Source organism: Borostomias antarcticus (genome assembly GCF_949987555.1).
Source record: "Borostomias antarcticus genome assembly, chromosome: 26".
Classification (NCBI taxonomy): Eukaryota; Metazoa; Chordata; class Actinopteri; order Stomiiformes; family Stomiidae; genus Borostomias; species Borostomias antarcticus.
Genome location: NC_140259.1, coordinates 345,729 through 360,872, shown reverse-complemented (window position 1 = coordinate 360,872; position 15,144 = coordinate 345,729). Strand labels below are relative to the sequence as shown.

Sequence of the window (15,144 nt, the reverse complement as noted above, 5' to 3'; positions counted from 1 at the left end):
TGTTCTCTTCACAGAGAGAGAGAACTGAGAGAGAGACTATTCTGTTCTCTTCTCAGAGAGTGAACTGAGAGAGAGACTATTCTGTTCTCTTCACAGAGAGAGTGAACTGAGAGAGAGACTATTCTGTTCTCTTCACAGAGAGAGTGAACTGAGAGACTATTCTGTTCTCTTCACAGAGAGAGTGAACTGAGAGAGACTATTCTGTTCTCTTCACAGAGAGAGAGAACTGAGAGAGACTATTCTGTTCTCTTCACAGAGAGAGTGAACTGAGAGAGAGACTATTCTGTTCTCTTCACAGAGAGAGTGAACTGTGAGAGACTATTCTGTTCTCTTCACAGAGAGAGAGAACTGAGAGAGAGACTATTCTGTTCTCTTCACATAGAGTGAACTGAGAGAGACTATTCTGTTCTCTTCCCAGAGAGAGTGAACTGAGAGAGAGACTATTCTGTTCTCTTCACATAGAGTGAACTGAGAGAGACTATTCTGTTCTCTTCACAGAGAGAGTGAACTGAGAGAGAGACTATTCTGTTCTCTTCACATAGAGTGAACGGAGAGAGACTATTCTGTTCTCTTCACAGAGAGAGAGAACTGAGAGAGAGACTATTCTGTTCTCTTCACAGAGAGAGAGAACTGAGAGAGACTATTCTGTTCTATTCACAGAGAGAGTGAACTGAGAGAGAGACTATTCTGCTCTCTTCACAGAGAGAGTGAACTGAGAGAGAGACTATTCTGTTCTCTTCACAGAGAGAGAGAACTGAGAGAGAGACTATTCTGTTCTCTTCACATAGAGTGAACTGAGAGAGACTATTCTGTTCTCTTCACAAAGAGAGTGAACTGAGAGAGAGACTATTCTGTTCTCTTCACAGAGAGAGAGACTATTCTGTTCTCTTCACAGAGAGAGTGAACTGAGAGAGAGACTATTCTGTTCTCTTCACAGAGAGAGAGAACTGAGAGAGAGACTATTCTGTTCTCTTCACAGAGAGAGAGAACTGAGAGAGAGACTATTCTGTTCTCTTCACAGAGAGAGTGAACTGAGAGAGAGACTATTCTGTTCTCTTCACAGAGAGAGAGAACTGAGAGAGAGACTATTCTGTACTCTTCTCAGAGAGTGAACTGAGAGAGACTATTCTGTTCTATTCACAGAGAGAGTGAACTGAGAGAGAGACTATTCTGTTCACTTCACAGAGAGAGTGAACTGAGAGAGACTATTCTGTTCTCTTCACAGAGAGAGTGAACTGAGAGAGAGACTATTCTGTTCTCTTCACAGAGAGAGAGAACTGAGAGAGAGACTATTCTGTTCTCTTCACAGAGAGAGTGAACTGAGAGAGAGACTATTCTGTTCTATTCACAGAGAGAGTGAACTGAGAGAGAGACTATTCTGTTCTCTTCACAGAGAGAGTGAACTGAGAGAGAGACTATTCTGTTCTCTTCACAGAGAGAGTGAACTGAGAGAGAGACTATTCTGTTCTCTTCACAGAGAGAGTGAACTGAGAGAGAGACTATTCTGTTCTCTTCACAGAGAGAGAGAACTGAGAGAGAGACTATTCTGTTCTCTTCACAGAGAGAGAGAACTGAGAGAGAGACTATTCTGTTCTCTTCACAGAGAGAGAGAACTGAGAGAGAGACTATTCTGTTCTCTTCACAGAGAGAGTGAACTGAGAGAGAGACTATGCTGTTCTCTTCACAGAGAGAGAACTGAGAGAGAGACTATTCTGTTCTCTTCACAGAGAGAGTGAACTGAGAGAGACTATTCTGTTCTCTTCACATAGAGTGAACTGAGAGAGAGACTATTCTGTTCTCTTCACAGAGAGAGAGAACTGAGAGAGAGACTATTCTGTTCTCTTCACAGAGAGAGTGAACTGAGAGAGAGACTATTCTGTTCTCTTCACATAGAGTGAACTGAGAGAGACTATTCTGTTCTCTTCCCAGAGAGAGTGAACTGAGAGAGAGACTATTCTGTTCTCTTCACATAGAGTGAACTGAGAGAGACTATTCTGTTCTCTTCACAGAGAGAGTGAACTGAGAGAGAGACTATTCTGTTCTCTTCACATAGAGTGAACTGAGAGAGACTATTCTGTTCTCTTCACAGAGAGAGAGAACTGAGAGAGAGACTATTCTGTTCTCTTCACAGAGAGAGAGAACTGAGAGAGACTATTCTGTTCTATTCACAGAGAGAGTGAACTGAGAGAGAGACTATTCTGCTCTCTTCACAGAGAGAGTGAACTGAGAGAGAGACTATTCTGTTCTATTCACAGAGAGAGAGAACTGAGAGAGAGACTATTCTGTTCTCTTCACAGAGAGAGACTATTCTGTTCTCTTCACAGAGAGAGTGAACTGAGAGAGACTATTCTGTTCTCTTCACAGAGAGAGTGAACTGAGAGAGAGACTATTCTGTTCTCTTCACAGAGAGAGTGAACTGAGAGAGACTATTCTGTTCTCTTCACAGAGAGAGTGAACTGAGAGAGAGACTATTCTGTTCTCTTCACAGAGAGAGAGAACTGAGAGAGAGACTATTCTGTTCTCTTCACAGAGAGAGTGAACTGAGAAAGACTATTCTGTTCTATTCACAGAGAGAGTGAACTGAGAGAGAGACTATTCTGTTCTCTTCACAGAGAGAGAGAACTGAGAGAGAGACTATTCTGTTCTCTTCACAGAGAGAGTGAACTGAGAGAGAGACTATTCTGTTCTCTTCACAGAGAGAGTGAACTGAGAGAGACTATTCTGTTCTCTTCACAGAGAGAGTGAACTGAGAGAGACTATTCTGTTCTCTTCACAGAGAGTGAACTGAGAGAGAGACTATTCTGTTCTCTTCACAGAGAGAGAGAACTGAGAGAGAGACTATTCTGTTCTCTTCACAGAGAGAGTGAACTGAGAGAGAGACTATTCTGTTCTCTTCACAGAGAGAGTGAACTGTGAGAGACTATTCTGTTCTCTTCACAGAGAGAGAGAACTGAGAGAGAGACTATTCTGTTCTCTTCACATAGAGTGAACTGAGAGAGACTATTCTGTTCTCTTCCCAGAGAGAGTGAACTGAGAGAGAGACTATTCTGTTCTCTTCACATAGAGTGAACTGAGAGAGACTATTCTGTTCTCTTCACAGAGAGAGTGAACTGAGAGAGAGACTATTCTGTTCTCTTCACATAGAGTGAACTGAGAGAGACTATTCTGTTCTCTTCACAGAGAGAGAGAACTGAGAGAGAGACTATTCTGTTCTCTTCACAGAGAGAGAGAACTGAGAGAGACTATTCTGTTCTATTCACAGAGAGAGTGAACTGAGAGAGAGACTATTCTGCTCTCTTCACAGAGAGAGTGAACTGAGAGAGAGACTATTCTGTTCTCTTCACAGAGAGAGAGAACTGAGAGAGAGACTATTCTGTTCTCTTCACATAGAGTGAACTGAGAGAGACTATTCTGTTCTCTTCACAAAGAGAGTGAACTGAGAGAGAGACTATTCTGTTCTCTTCACAGAGAGAGAGACTATTCTGTTCTCTTCACAGAGAGAGTGAACTGAGAGAGAGACTATTCTGTTCTCTTCACAGAGAGAGAGAACTGAGAGAGAGACTATTCTGTTCTCTTCACAGAGAGAGAGAACTGAGAGAGAGACTATTCTGTTCTCTTCACAGAGAGAGTGAACTGAGAGAGAGACTATTCTGTTCTCTTCACAGAGAGAGAGAACTGAGAGAGAGACTATTCTGTTCTCTTCTCAGAGAGTGAACTGAGAGAGACTATTCTGTTCTATTCACAGAGAGAGTGAACTGAGAGAGAGACTATTCTGTTCTCTTCACAGAGAGAGTGAACTGAGAGAGACTATTCTGTTCTCTTCACAGAGAGAGTGAACTGAGAGAGAGACTATTCTGTTCTCTTCACAGAGAGAGAGAACTGAGAGAGAGACTATTCTGTTCTCTTCACAGAGAGAGTGAACTGAGAGAGAGACTATTCTGTTCTATTCACAGAGAGAGTGAACTGAGAGAGAGACTATTCTGTTCTCTTCACAGAGAGAGTGAACTGAGAGAGAGACTATTCTGTTCTCTTCACAGAGAGAGTGAACTGAGAGAGAGACTATTCTGTTCTCTTCACAGAGAGAGTGAACTGAGAGAGAGACTATTCTGTTCTCTTCACAGAGAGAGAGAACTGAGAGAGAGACTATTCTGTTCTCTTCACAGAGAGAGAGAACTGAGAGAGAGACTATTCTGTTCTCTTCACAGAGAGAGTGAACTGAGAGAGAGACTATTCTGTTCTCTTCACAGAGAGAGTGAACTGAGAGAGAGACTATTCTGTTCTCTTCACAGAGAGAGTGAACTGAGAGAGAGACTATTCTGTTCTCTTCACAGAGAGAGTGAACTGAGAGAGAGACTATTCTGTTCTCTTCACAGAGAGAGTGAACTGAGAGAGAGACTATTCTGTAGCACAGATAAGTCGGCCTGGCAGAGATATAAATAGGCCTGCAGCACTCACAGTGGGATGCTCAGCTGTTCCTACACACACACACACACACACACACACACACACACACACACACACACACACACACACACACACACACAATGTGGTGCGAATGCTGCTAGAGACTTCAGGCTTCCAGTGACCACCTCAGTGACCTTTTAACCTTTAACCTGCCATACAACCAGCTCTTTGACCCGGGACACTACGGCAAGGATTCGTTCCCTTGTCTCTGTCTATATTAGGTCGGTTGGCCCAGCCTGTGACCAAAGATGTTTACATGTCATCCGATTACTAATCCGTCAACATTTGTGACAGAGCCAGATTCTCTGGTTTCATTCTGCTGCTGCTGATCATCATGTAGGTTATGGGGGGGGGGGGGGGTTAGAAGCTTCTAGAACAGTCATGGCATAGTGACACTGTAAACGGAGCTGGATAAATATGGGTCAGTGAGGTGTGTGTGTGTGTGTGTGTGTGTGTGTGTGTGTGTGTGTGTGTGTGTGTCAGGGTTTCCGTTAGAGAAAATCGGTACCGGTCAATGTGTCCGGGAAGATTAGACTTTTCCGGACAAACTGGAGAAATTCCGGTCATTATATTATAATATAATATTAGGCCTATTATAGGTGTTTGTCGCGGTGATTGGCCGTTGTGTAGCTTATATATGCCATTTATTGTCTTATTTCGCATCTGTATGATTAAATGTGTGATAGGCTGTCATGATTCCATGCGCTAGGCCTGTAATTGCACAGCCCGTAAATAGTCACCTTTGAATTGCGACTGTAGACTAGAACATGAATGTTTATTTCAATTGCATGAATCGGATTTGAGGATGTAGGCTAATTGGTTTGGGATTCGCGACAGTAATATGTGTTTACTAATTTCTCTTTCCAGTTTTAGCCTACCCTTTTTATCAATAAAACAGCGTCATTATAACCACGGACATCGCAGTAGGCTATGAGGATGAGGAGGACATAACTGTTGAGAAACAACTGATAGGCGGGCTGGGCTGAATACAGAAATTACACAATGCATGTCTAAATATATAACAGTTTGATTTAAAAGTGCAAGAGGTTAGGCAACATGTAGGCTTCTCGTAATTTTTTTTAATTTAAGGCCTACGGCTGCGCTGATTGGAATTCTAGACCTATAGTCTAATTTCGGCCTTTTATCAGATAGGCTCAAATAGAACAAAACTCTTTGAAAATAAATATAGCCTACTTAAATAAAGTGTAAGAACTTACAACGTGCATAGGCTAATTTCCATTCGATATTAATAGGCCTATGCATTTTCGCCTCAAGCTCTGTACCTCGATCAGGCTCCCTCTCGCTTGCTATGGTGGCCCGCTAGCCTATAGGCAGGTTTATCTATGGTGGCCCGCTAGCCTATAGGCAGGTTTATCTATGGTGGCCTGCTAGCCTATAGACAGGTTTATCTATGGTGGCCTGCTAGCCTATAGGCAGGTTTATCTATGGTGGCCTGCTAGCCTATAGGCAGGTTTATCTATGGTGGCCTGCTAGCCTATAGGCAGGTTTATCTATGGTGGCCCACTAGCCTATAGGCAGGTTTATCTATGGTGGCCCACTAGCCTATAGGCAGGTTTATCTATGGTGGCCTGCTAGCCTATAGGCAGGTTTATCTATGGTGGCCCACTAGCCTATAGGCAGGTTTATCTATGGTGGCCTGCTAGCCTATAGGCAGGTTTATCTATGGTGGCCTGCTAGCCTATAGGCAGGTTTATCTATGGTGGCCTGCTAGCCTATAGGCAGGTTTATCTATGGTGGCCTGCTAGCCTATAGGCAGGTTTATCTATGGTGGCCCACTAGCCTATAGGCAGGTTTATCTATGGTGGCCTGCTAGCCTATAGGCAGGTTTATCTATGGTGGCCCACTAGCCTATAGGCAGGTTTATCTATGGTGGCCTGCTAGCCTATAGGCAGGTTTATCTATGGTGGCCTGCTAGCCTATAGGCAGGTTTATCTATGGTGGCCTGCTAGCCTATAGGCAAGTTTATCTATGGTGGCCTGCTAGCCTATAGGCAGGTTTATCTATGGTGGCCCGCTAGCCTATAGGCATGTTTATCTATGGTGGCCCGCTAGCCTATAGACAGGTTTATCTTACGGCTGTTTTTTCATCGCATAGGTGTACTAGCCAGTAGCCTACACATTAACAGAACAAAATTAATAGGCCTATTCGTTTTTTTATATTCAAAAGGAATCATAGTATATGGAAATTTAATTTTAGCCTATTGTAGGCCTAATACAATTAGGGGGAATTATTGTGTCCGGACATTATGACTGGAGAGATTTTAATATATCGGACTTCAACAGATTTTTCTGGACAAAAAACGGTTAACGGAAACCCTGGTGTGTGTGTGTGTGTGTGTGTGTGTGTGCATGCCATAATGTCAGCGTTAAGGTTTCTCAGTTAGGTCAGTGTGGGCTAGCTGTGCCACCATTGGCTATTGCCTAGAGTAATAACGATGCTTAGCTCCATCAAGACTGCGTAGTTAGCCAGAGTGGGAATTGTAGTCGTGGTGCTAGGCCACGTCACCCATGTGTGTGTGTGTGTGTGTGTGTGTGTGTGTGTGTGTGTGAGGTCCTGAAGGCGTGGTGACAGAGCGCTGGAGGGATCTTTATTTTGAGAATGTTCTGTCCTCCTGAGCTCTAACTCCTCCTCTCTCTCTCAGACTCTCTTGTGTAACATCAGGAAACGTCCTTTCTCCCTGAAGCCTCCAGTGAGGAAGGACTGACCCAAAGGCCCTTACATAAGTCTAAATCAGAGCCACATGTTCAGAGCGAGAGTCGAGAGCCTAGTTTATACTTGGTGAGACAACCGCTGTGAGACGGATTCTTTGGCTCAGAGACATCATTCAGGACGTCTCACAGGCTGTGAGCCACTTGGCTTGGATCTCCTGAAACGTCTATCTGCTCACACCACGTCATTATGTGTCAACACAGCTCTGATTGGTGGACTGGCCTGGGGATACACAACCAAAAAAACGATTCGCGGACATTCGGAAACACTTAAAACGCTGATCAACGTCTCTCATGCCTTGGACCAGGATGTTCGTCATCGCCGTAACTGCTTGGGTGAAAACTGAGGTAAACAAACCAGTATGTGGCGTCTACTCTATCTGGCTCACACACACCTCCTCTACCCGGCTCACACACACCTCCTCTACCACTCCTCTACCTGGCTCACACACACCTCCTCTACCTGGCTCACACACACCTCCTCTACCCGGCTCACACACACCTCCTCTACCTGGCTCACACACACCTCCTCTACCTGGCTCACACACACCTCCTCTACCCGGCTCACACACACCTCCTCTACCTGGCTCACACACACCTCCTCTACCTGGCTCACACACACCTCCTCTACCTGGCTCACACACACCTCCTCTACCCGGCTCACACACACCTCCTCTACCCGGCTCACACACACCTCCTCTACCACTCCTCTACCCGGCTCACACACACCTCCTCTACCACTCCTCTACCTGGCTCACACACACCTCCTCTACCCGGCTCACACACACCTCCGCGCTGCTTCCACACCAACATGGATGCAGGGTGGAGGCTTGCGGCTGCGTAAGTGGTCTGGTCTGGTCTGGTCTGGTCTGGTCCAGTGTTCATAGACCGGCGCAAACACGCCTCAGCCCCCCACACACAGGCAGGGATGGGGGCTCGTTCAGCGAGAGGACACAAAGGCATGCTGGGTACTTACAAACTGCCTCTCCGCGGTAGACTCAGCTCCTTCTGAAAGACAGAGAGAAACAGAAGTGATGTCAGTGTTGTCAGTCGTAACAAGAGCAGGGCTTTCAATGCAGTTGGCAGCTAGAGGTCAAGCATGACGAAGGTATTGATTACCCTCCTACACATGACTGGAATCATTATGTAGACTGAGAGAACATGGCATACGCAGAACAAGCTGATGTAATGACTGCATATATCCACTAGGTAGCTAGAACACCTTTGGAATTGAGATGCACATACTTTAGGACTATTCTTTATCAATGAAAGTCATCTAAAAGTTCTAAAGGCAAAGTTATAAATTCAGTTGGGTGGTTATATTTTTATAACTTAAAACAGTGCAGTGTCCAATGATATTGTCCATACAATACTAGGCAGCAGGCAGCTTCAGAACAGCACAACCCATGCTATGACTTGCAGTTCCTAAAGTTATCCACTTGGGGGCAGAGGAGCACCAGTGTGCCAGACCAGGTGCATTATGTTGAGAGTAGGTGAAGGAACTGCTACTCTCGGAGAAAGCAGACCACTGACACTGTACTTTTCCACCAATGCACCATCTGGCCCAAATGCATTATGTTGACAATCTTCACAAAACACACACGGAGGAGTGTGCGTTTGTGTGTATGTGTGTGTTTTAAGTGCATAGTGTTTGTGTGTGTGGTACGTGTGTGTATGTGAGTGTGTGCATATGAGTGTGCGCGCATCCGTGTTTGTGTGTGCATGTGTGTATGCGTACAAATGTGTGTGTGCGTGTGTGTGTGTGTGTGTGTGTGTGTGTGCAACAGCTGGTTTAGATTGAACAAATCTCTCTTGGCTGAGCTCAGGCAACAACAGCAGACTATTAGCTTGTCCTGCAGCGGGAAACCTGAGTCATGCCTCCATTAGCAAATCAGCTTACTCTCAATATCACACACACTCTCCATTAGATCAATAAGGCTACACAAATACCCTCGCGCGCACACACACACACACACACACACACACACACACACACGCTCGGACGGACATGCACAAACACACGGCCTCCAGCACAACGTGCAGGGCGGTCAGGAGAACCCTGCGATCCGCACCAGCTGCTACTTGAGCCTGTGTGGTTTCACCAGGTGCAAATGACGGGTTAGGAGCCACGACCTCCTGAGCAGAAGAGGCCCACACAGCGCCTACGTGCGGCAGGACTAACACCCTCATGGTAGCAGGCCTCACACAGCGCCTACGTGCGGCAGGACTAACACCCTCATGTGAGCAGGCAGGTCCTCACACAGCGACTACGTGCGGCAGGACTAACACCCTCATGTGAGCAGATCCTCACACAGCGCCTACGTGCGGCAGGACTAACACCCTCATGGTAGCAGGCAGGTCCTCACACAGCGCCTACGTGCGGCAGGACTAACACCCTCATGTGAGCAGGCAGGTCCTCACACAGCGCCTACGTGTGGCAGGACTAACACCCTCATGGTAGCAGGCAGGTCCTCACACAGCGCCTACGTGTGGCAGGACTAACACCCTCATGTGAGCAGGCAGCGCCTCACACAGCGCCTACGTGGGGCAGGACTAACACCCTCATGGTAGCAGGCAGCGCCTCACACAGCGCCTACGTGCGGCAGGACTAACACCCTCATGCTAGCAGGCAGCTGCTCCGATGCTGCCCAGTCAGGGGCTTCCTTCCCTGGATCCCACACAAACCCGTCAGGGGGAAGAAAGCGCTCCACATCCCTCGGCCCAAACAGAGAGACTGACCGCTGACATGGAGGGAGAGAAGGAAGGAGAGAGGGATAGAGACAGATAGACAGACAGACAGACAGACAGACAGACAGACAGACAGACAGACAGACAGATAGATAGATAGATAGATAGATAGATAGATAGATAGATAGATAGATAGATAGATAGATAGATAGATAGATAGACAGACAGACAGACAGACAGACAGACAGACAGACAGACAGTGTCTGTGGAGCGTGTTGTGTTCCAGAAGGGTACTTCATGCCCGGGGTACTTCATGCCCACACTCTGCTAATGCTGCCACTGGAGGAATCGCAACACGCCGGCAACTTTCAAAGTGCCTACTTAGCAGATCCCCCACTCATTTGAATTACAGACAGGGAGCACTCCTGCATGGATGCAGTCTGCCTGCTGGCAGTCTCTCTCAACCATCTCTCTCCGACGCCCTCTCGCTCCCTCTCACTCCCTCTCTCTTTCTCTCTCAAAATGGCAGTTGGGTGAACGGTTTGCAAAACTACTTTGCAGATACAGTCTCTGATGGCCTACTAACACACAAAGTATGAAGTGAAACAACCCAGTCACTTTGTTGTGGTCTAATGAAAACATTAGAAAAAGGTGAGTCCCAGCAAGCCATTCAAATCCCCCGTGTCCAATTACATCACAGTCGGGGGCCTATTATAATAATCCCGCCCCCACCTGAATACCTCCAATCACCTGCGTTTATTTACCTGGCCATAAAGGCTGACATTATTTGCAGGTCCCGCTAGCTAGCATAATGTCTTCACATGGAAAATGCTCTGTTCTTGGATGTACTAAGCAGCACAGATCATCTCCCAAGCTCAAAGGACAGCAGCTGAGTGGATCAACGTTTCCGCTGAAATTGGCAAAACACTAGCAGTGTGTGCTAGCCATTTTTTGCCCGATTGCTTTTCTAACCTGGGTCAGTAAAATGCAGGAATTTCAGATAAACTCTTTCTGAATGATCAAGCAATACCAACTGTCTGTGGAAATTATGCAGAAACTGTATAAATAAGTATTTATGCTGTGTTTGTTTGCATATACACTGTAGTACTAACGCTAGCTAGCTAGCTAACACGAACAAACTCCCTTTTTGCCTCAACCCGGATGCTCATCTCATGTTAGAGTGTTAGAGTAATGTTAGTGGAATGAAATTGGTAGACTTCTAGTTCATCGAGCGGTCATTAAAAATGATCAAATGTTAAGAAGTGGAAATCATTGGATTCCCCTCGGCCTACAGAATCTATCTTTTATTGTTTCTAGTTGCGTGGTGTCATATAGCCTGGTGGTGTCTAGCTAGCGAATGCAGCTAGAGGTAACAGCATGCAACCGTGGAAAATAACATGGGCACTATCATGTTAAGTCAGGGATCAGGGAAGTCAGCCAGCTATATAGGGTGATTTTGGTGTCCTTCTTTATTTTGGTGTGCTGGGACTACTGCCTCTTGTGGTGCCAACAGAGAAATGCAGGTCAACATTGACCGGAGGGAGGGAGTGAGGGAGGAGGGAGTGATAACCGGACAAACGCTATCCTAGGTGCGCTAGCTTACAGCCACTCACAAAAAAGCACTCAATCCGCTCAATCTGATCTCGTGGTCAACAGAGGGGTATAGACGCATGCTAGAACACTTATTCTGAGTGGATTTTTTTGCAAAAATACTCAGAGACATGTTTTGGGGACCCCAAAGACTTATATTGAATTGTTGAAAATGTGCATAATCAGACCCTTTTAAGATAAGCTAATGGACATATGATGGGGTGAAGCTGAAGGAGAATGTGTGGGTGATATGTATGTGTAGAGCTCAGCCCTGTCTAAGTGTGTGCGAGTGTGTGAGTGTGTGCGAGTGTGTGAGTGTGTGTGTGTGTGAGTGTAAGTGAGTACGTGTGTGAGTCAGGAGACCCTCAGACAGAGAAGGCCTAAAGTTATCAACAGGACCAGAACAGGCCTGGAACTGGACTAATGTTATCAACAGGACCAGAAACGCCTGGAACTGGACTAATGTTATCAACAGGACAGGAACAGGCCTGGAACTGGACTAATGTTATCAACAGGACCAGAACAGGCCTGGAACTGGACTAATGTTATCAACAGGACCGGAACAGGCCTGGAACAGCCTGGTAGATCAGCTCTATACCGCCCTGGTAGATCAGCTCTATACCGGCCTGGTAGATCAGCTCTATACCGGCCTGGTAGATCAGCTCTATACTGGCCTGGTAGATCAGCTCTATTATAGTGGTCTAGATCAGCTCTATTATAGTGGTCTAGATCAGCTCTATTATAGTGGTCTAGTAGATCAGCTCTATTATAGTGGTCTAGATCAGCTCTATTATATTGGTCTAGTAGATCAGCTCTATTATAGTGGTCTAGTAGATCAGCTCTATTATAGTGGTCTAGATCAGCTCTATTATAGTGGTCTAGATCAGCTCTATTATAGTGGTCTAGTAGATCAGCTCTATTATAGTGGTCTGGTAGATCAGCTCTATTATAGTGGTCTAGTAGATCAGCTCTATTATAGTGGTCTAGATCAGCTCTATTATAGTGGTCTAGATCAGCTCTATTATAGTGGTCTAGATCTGCTCTATTATAGTGGTCTAGATCAGCTCTATTATAGTGGTCTAGTAGATCAGCTCTATTATAGTGGTCTAGATCAGCTCTATTATAGTGGTCTGGTAGATCAGCTCTATTATAGTGGTCTAGTAGATCAGCTCTATTATAGTGGTCTAGATCAGCTCTATTATAGTGGTCTAGATCAGCTCTATTATAGTGGTCTAGATCAGCTCTATTATAGTGGTCTGGTAGATCAGCTCTATTATAGTGGTCTGGTAGATCAGCTCTATTATAGTGGTCTGGTAGATCAGCTCTATTATAGTGGTCTAGTAGATCAGCTCTATTATAGTGGTCTGGATCAGCTCTATTATAGTGGTCTAGATCAGCTCTATTATAGAGGTCTAGTAGATCAGCTCTATTATAGTGGTCTGGTAGATCAGCTCTATTATAGTGGTCTAGATCAGCTCTATTATAGTGGTCTAGATCAGCTCTATTATAGTGGTCTAGATCAGCTCTATTATAGTGGTCTAGTAGATCAGCTCTATTATAGTGGTCTAGATCAGCTCTATTATAGTGGTCTAGTAGATCAGCTCTATTATAGTGGTCTAGTAGATCAGCTCTATTATAGTGGTCTAGTAGATCAGCTCTATTATAGTGGTCTAGTAGATCAGCTCTATTATAGTGGTCTAGATCAGCTCTATTATAGTGGTCTAGTAGATCAGCTCTATTATAGTGGTCTAGTAGATCAGCTCTATTATAGTGGTCTAGATCAGCTCTATTATAGTGGTCTAGATCAGCTCTATTATAGTGGTCTGGTAGATCAGCTCTATTATAGTGGTCTAGATCAGCTCTATTATAGTGGTCTAGATCAGCTCTATTATAGTGGTCTGGTAGATCAGCTCTATTATAGTGGTCTAGATCAGCTCTATTATAGTGGTCTAGATCAGCTCTATTATAGTGGTCTGGTAGATCAGCTCTATTATAGTGGTCTAGATCAGCTCTATTATAGTGGTCTAGTAGATCAGCTCTATTATAGTGGTCTAGATCAGCTCTATTATAGTGGTCTAGATCAGCTCTATTATAGTGGTCTGGTAGATCAGCTCTATTATAGTGGTCTAGATCAGCTCTATTATAGTGGTCTAGATCAGCTCTATTATAGTGGTCTGGTAGATCAGCTCTATTATAGTGGTCTAGATCAGCTCTATTATAGTGGTCTAGTAGATCAGCTCTATTATAGTGGTCTAGTAGATCAGCTCTATTATAGTGGTCTAGATCAGCTCTATTATAGTGGTCTAGATCAGCTCTATTATAGTGGTCTGGTAGATCAGCTATATTATAGTGGTCTAGATCAGCTCTATTATAGTGGTCTAGATCAGCTCTATTATAGTGGTCTGGTAGATCAGCTCTATTATAGTGGTCTAGATCAGCTCTATTATAGTGGTCTAGATCAGCTCTATTATAGTGGTCTGGTAGATCAGCTCTATTATAGTGGTCTAGATCAGCTCTATTATAGTGGTCTAGATCAGCTCTATTATAGTGGTCTGGTAGATCAGCTCTATTATAGTGGTCTAGTAGATCAGCTCTATTATAGTGGTCTGGTAGATCAGCTCTATTATAGAGGTCTAGTAGATCAGCTCTATTATAGTGGTCTAGTAGATCAGCTCTATTATAGTGGTCTGGTAGATCAGCTCTATTATAGTGGTCTGGTAGATCAGCTCTATTATAGTGGTCTGGTAGATCAGCTCTATTATAGTGGTCTGGTAGATCAGCTCTATTATAGTGGTCTAGTAGATCAGCCCTATTATAGTGGTCTGGATCAGCTCTATTATAGTGGTCTAGATCAGCTCTATTATAGAGGTCTAGTAGATCAGCTCTATTATAGTGGTCTGGTAGATCAGCTCTATTATAGTGGTCTAGATCAGCTCTATTATAGTGGTCTAGATCAGCTCTATTATAGTGGTCTAGATCAGCTCTATTATAGTGGTCTAGTAGATCAGCTCTATTATAGTGGTCTAGATCAGCTCTATTATAGTGGTCTAGTAGATCAGCTCTATTATAGTGGTCTAGTAGATCAGCTCTATTATAGTGGTCTAGTAGATCAGCTCTATTATAGTGGTCTAGTAGATCAGCTCTATTATAGTGGTCTAGATCAGCTCTATTATAGTGGTCTAGTAGATCAGCTCTATTATAGTGGTCTAGTAGATCAGCTCTATTATAGTGGTCTAGTAGATCAGCCCTATTATAGTGGTCTAGATCAGCTCTATTATAGTGGTCTAGATCAGCTCTATTATAGTGGTCTGGTAGATCAGCTCTATTATAGTGGTCTAGATCAGCTCTATTATAGTGGTCTAGATCAGCTCTATTATAGTGGTCTGGTAGATCAGCTCTATTATAGTGGTCTAGATCAGCTCTATTATAGTGGTCTAGATCAGCTCTATTATAGTGGTCTGGTAGATCAGCTCTATTATAGTGGTCTAGATCAGCTCTATTATAGTGGTCTAGATCAGCTCTATTATAGTGGTCTGGTAGATCAGCTCTATTATAGTGGTCTAGTAGATCAGCTCTATTATAGTGGTCTGGTAGATCAGCTCTATTATAGTGGTCTAGATCAGCTATATTATAGTGGTCTAGATCAGCTCTATTATAGTGGTCTAGATCAGCT

At 44.5% G+C, this 15,144-nt stretch overlaps 1 protein-coding gene across 1 annotated transcript in view; it reads right to left on the bottom strand.

Annotated features, from left to right (window-relative positions):
- mast2 (microtubule associated serine/threonine kinase 2) overlaps positions 1-15,144 on the bottom strand; it is a gene marked incomplete at both ends in the record, with an annotated part of 222,871 nt that overhangs the window by 91,799 nt on the left and 115,928 nt on the right. The window contains 1 exon segment of the mRNA XM_084459068.1: positions 8,170-8,201. Within this exon segment, the coding sequence (XP_084315194.1) occupies positions 8,170-8,201 (32 nt within the window).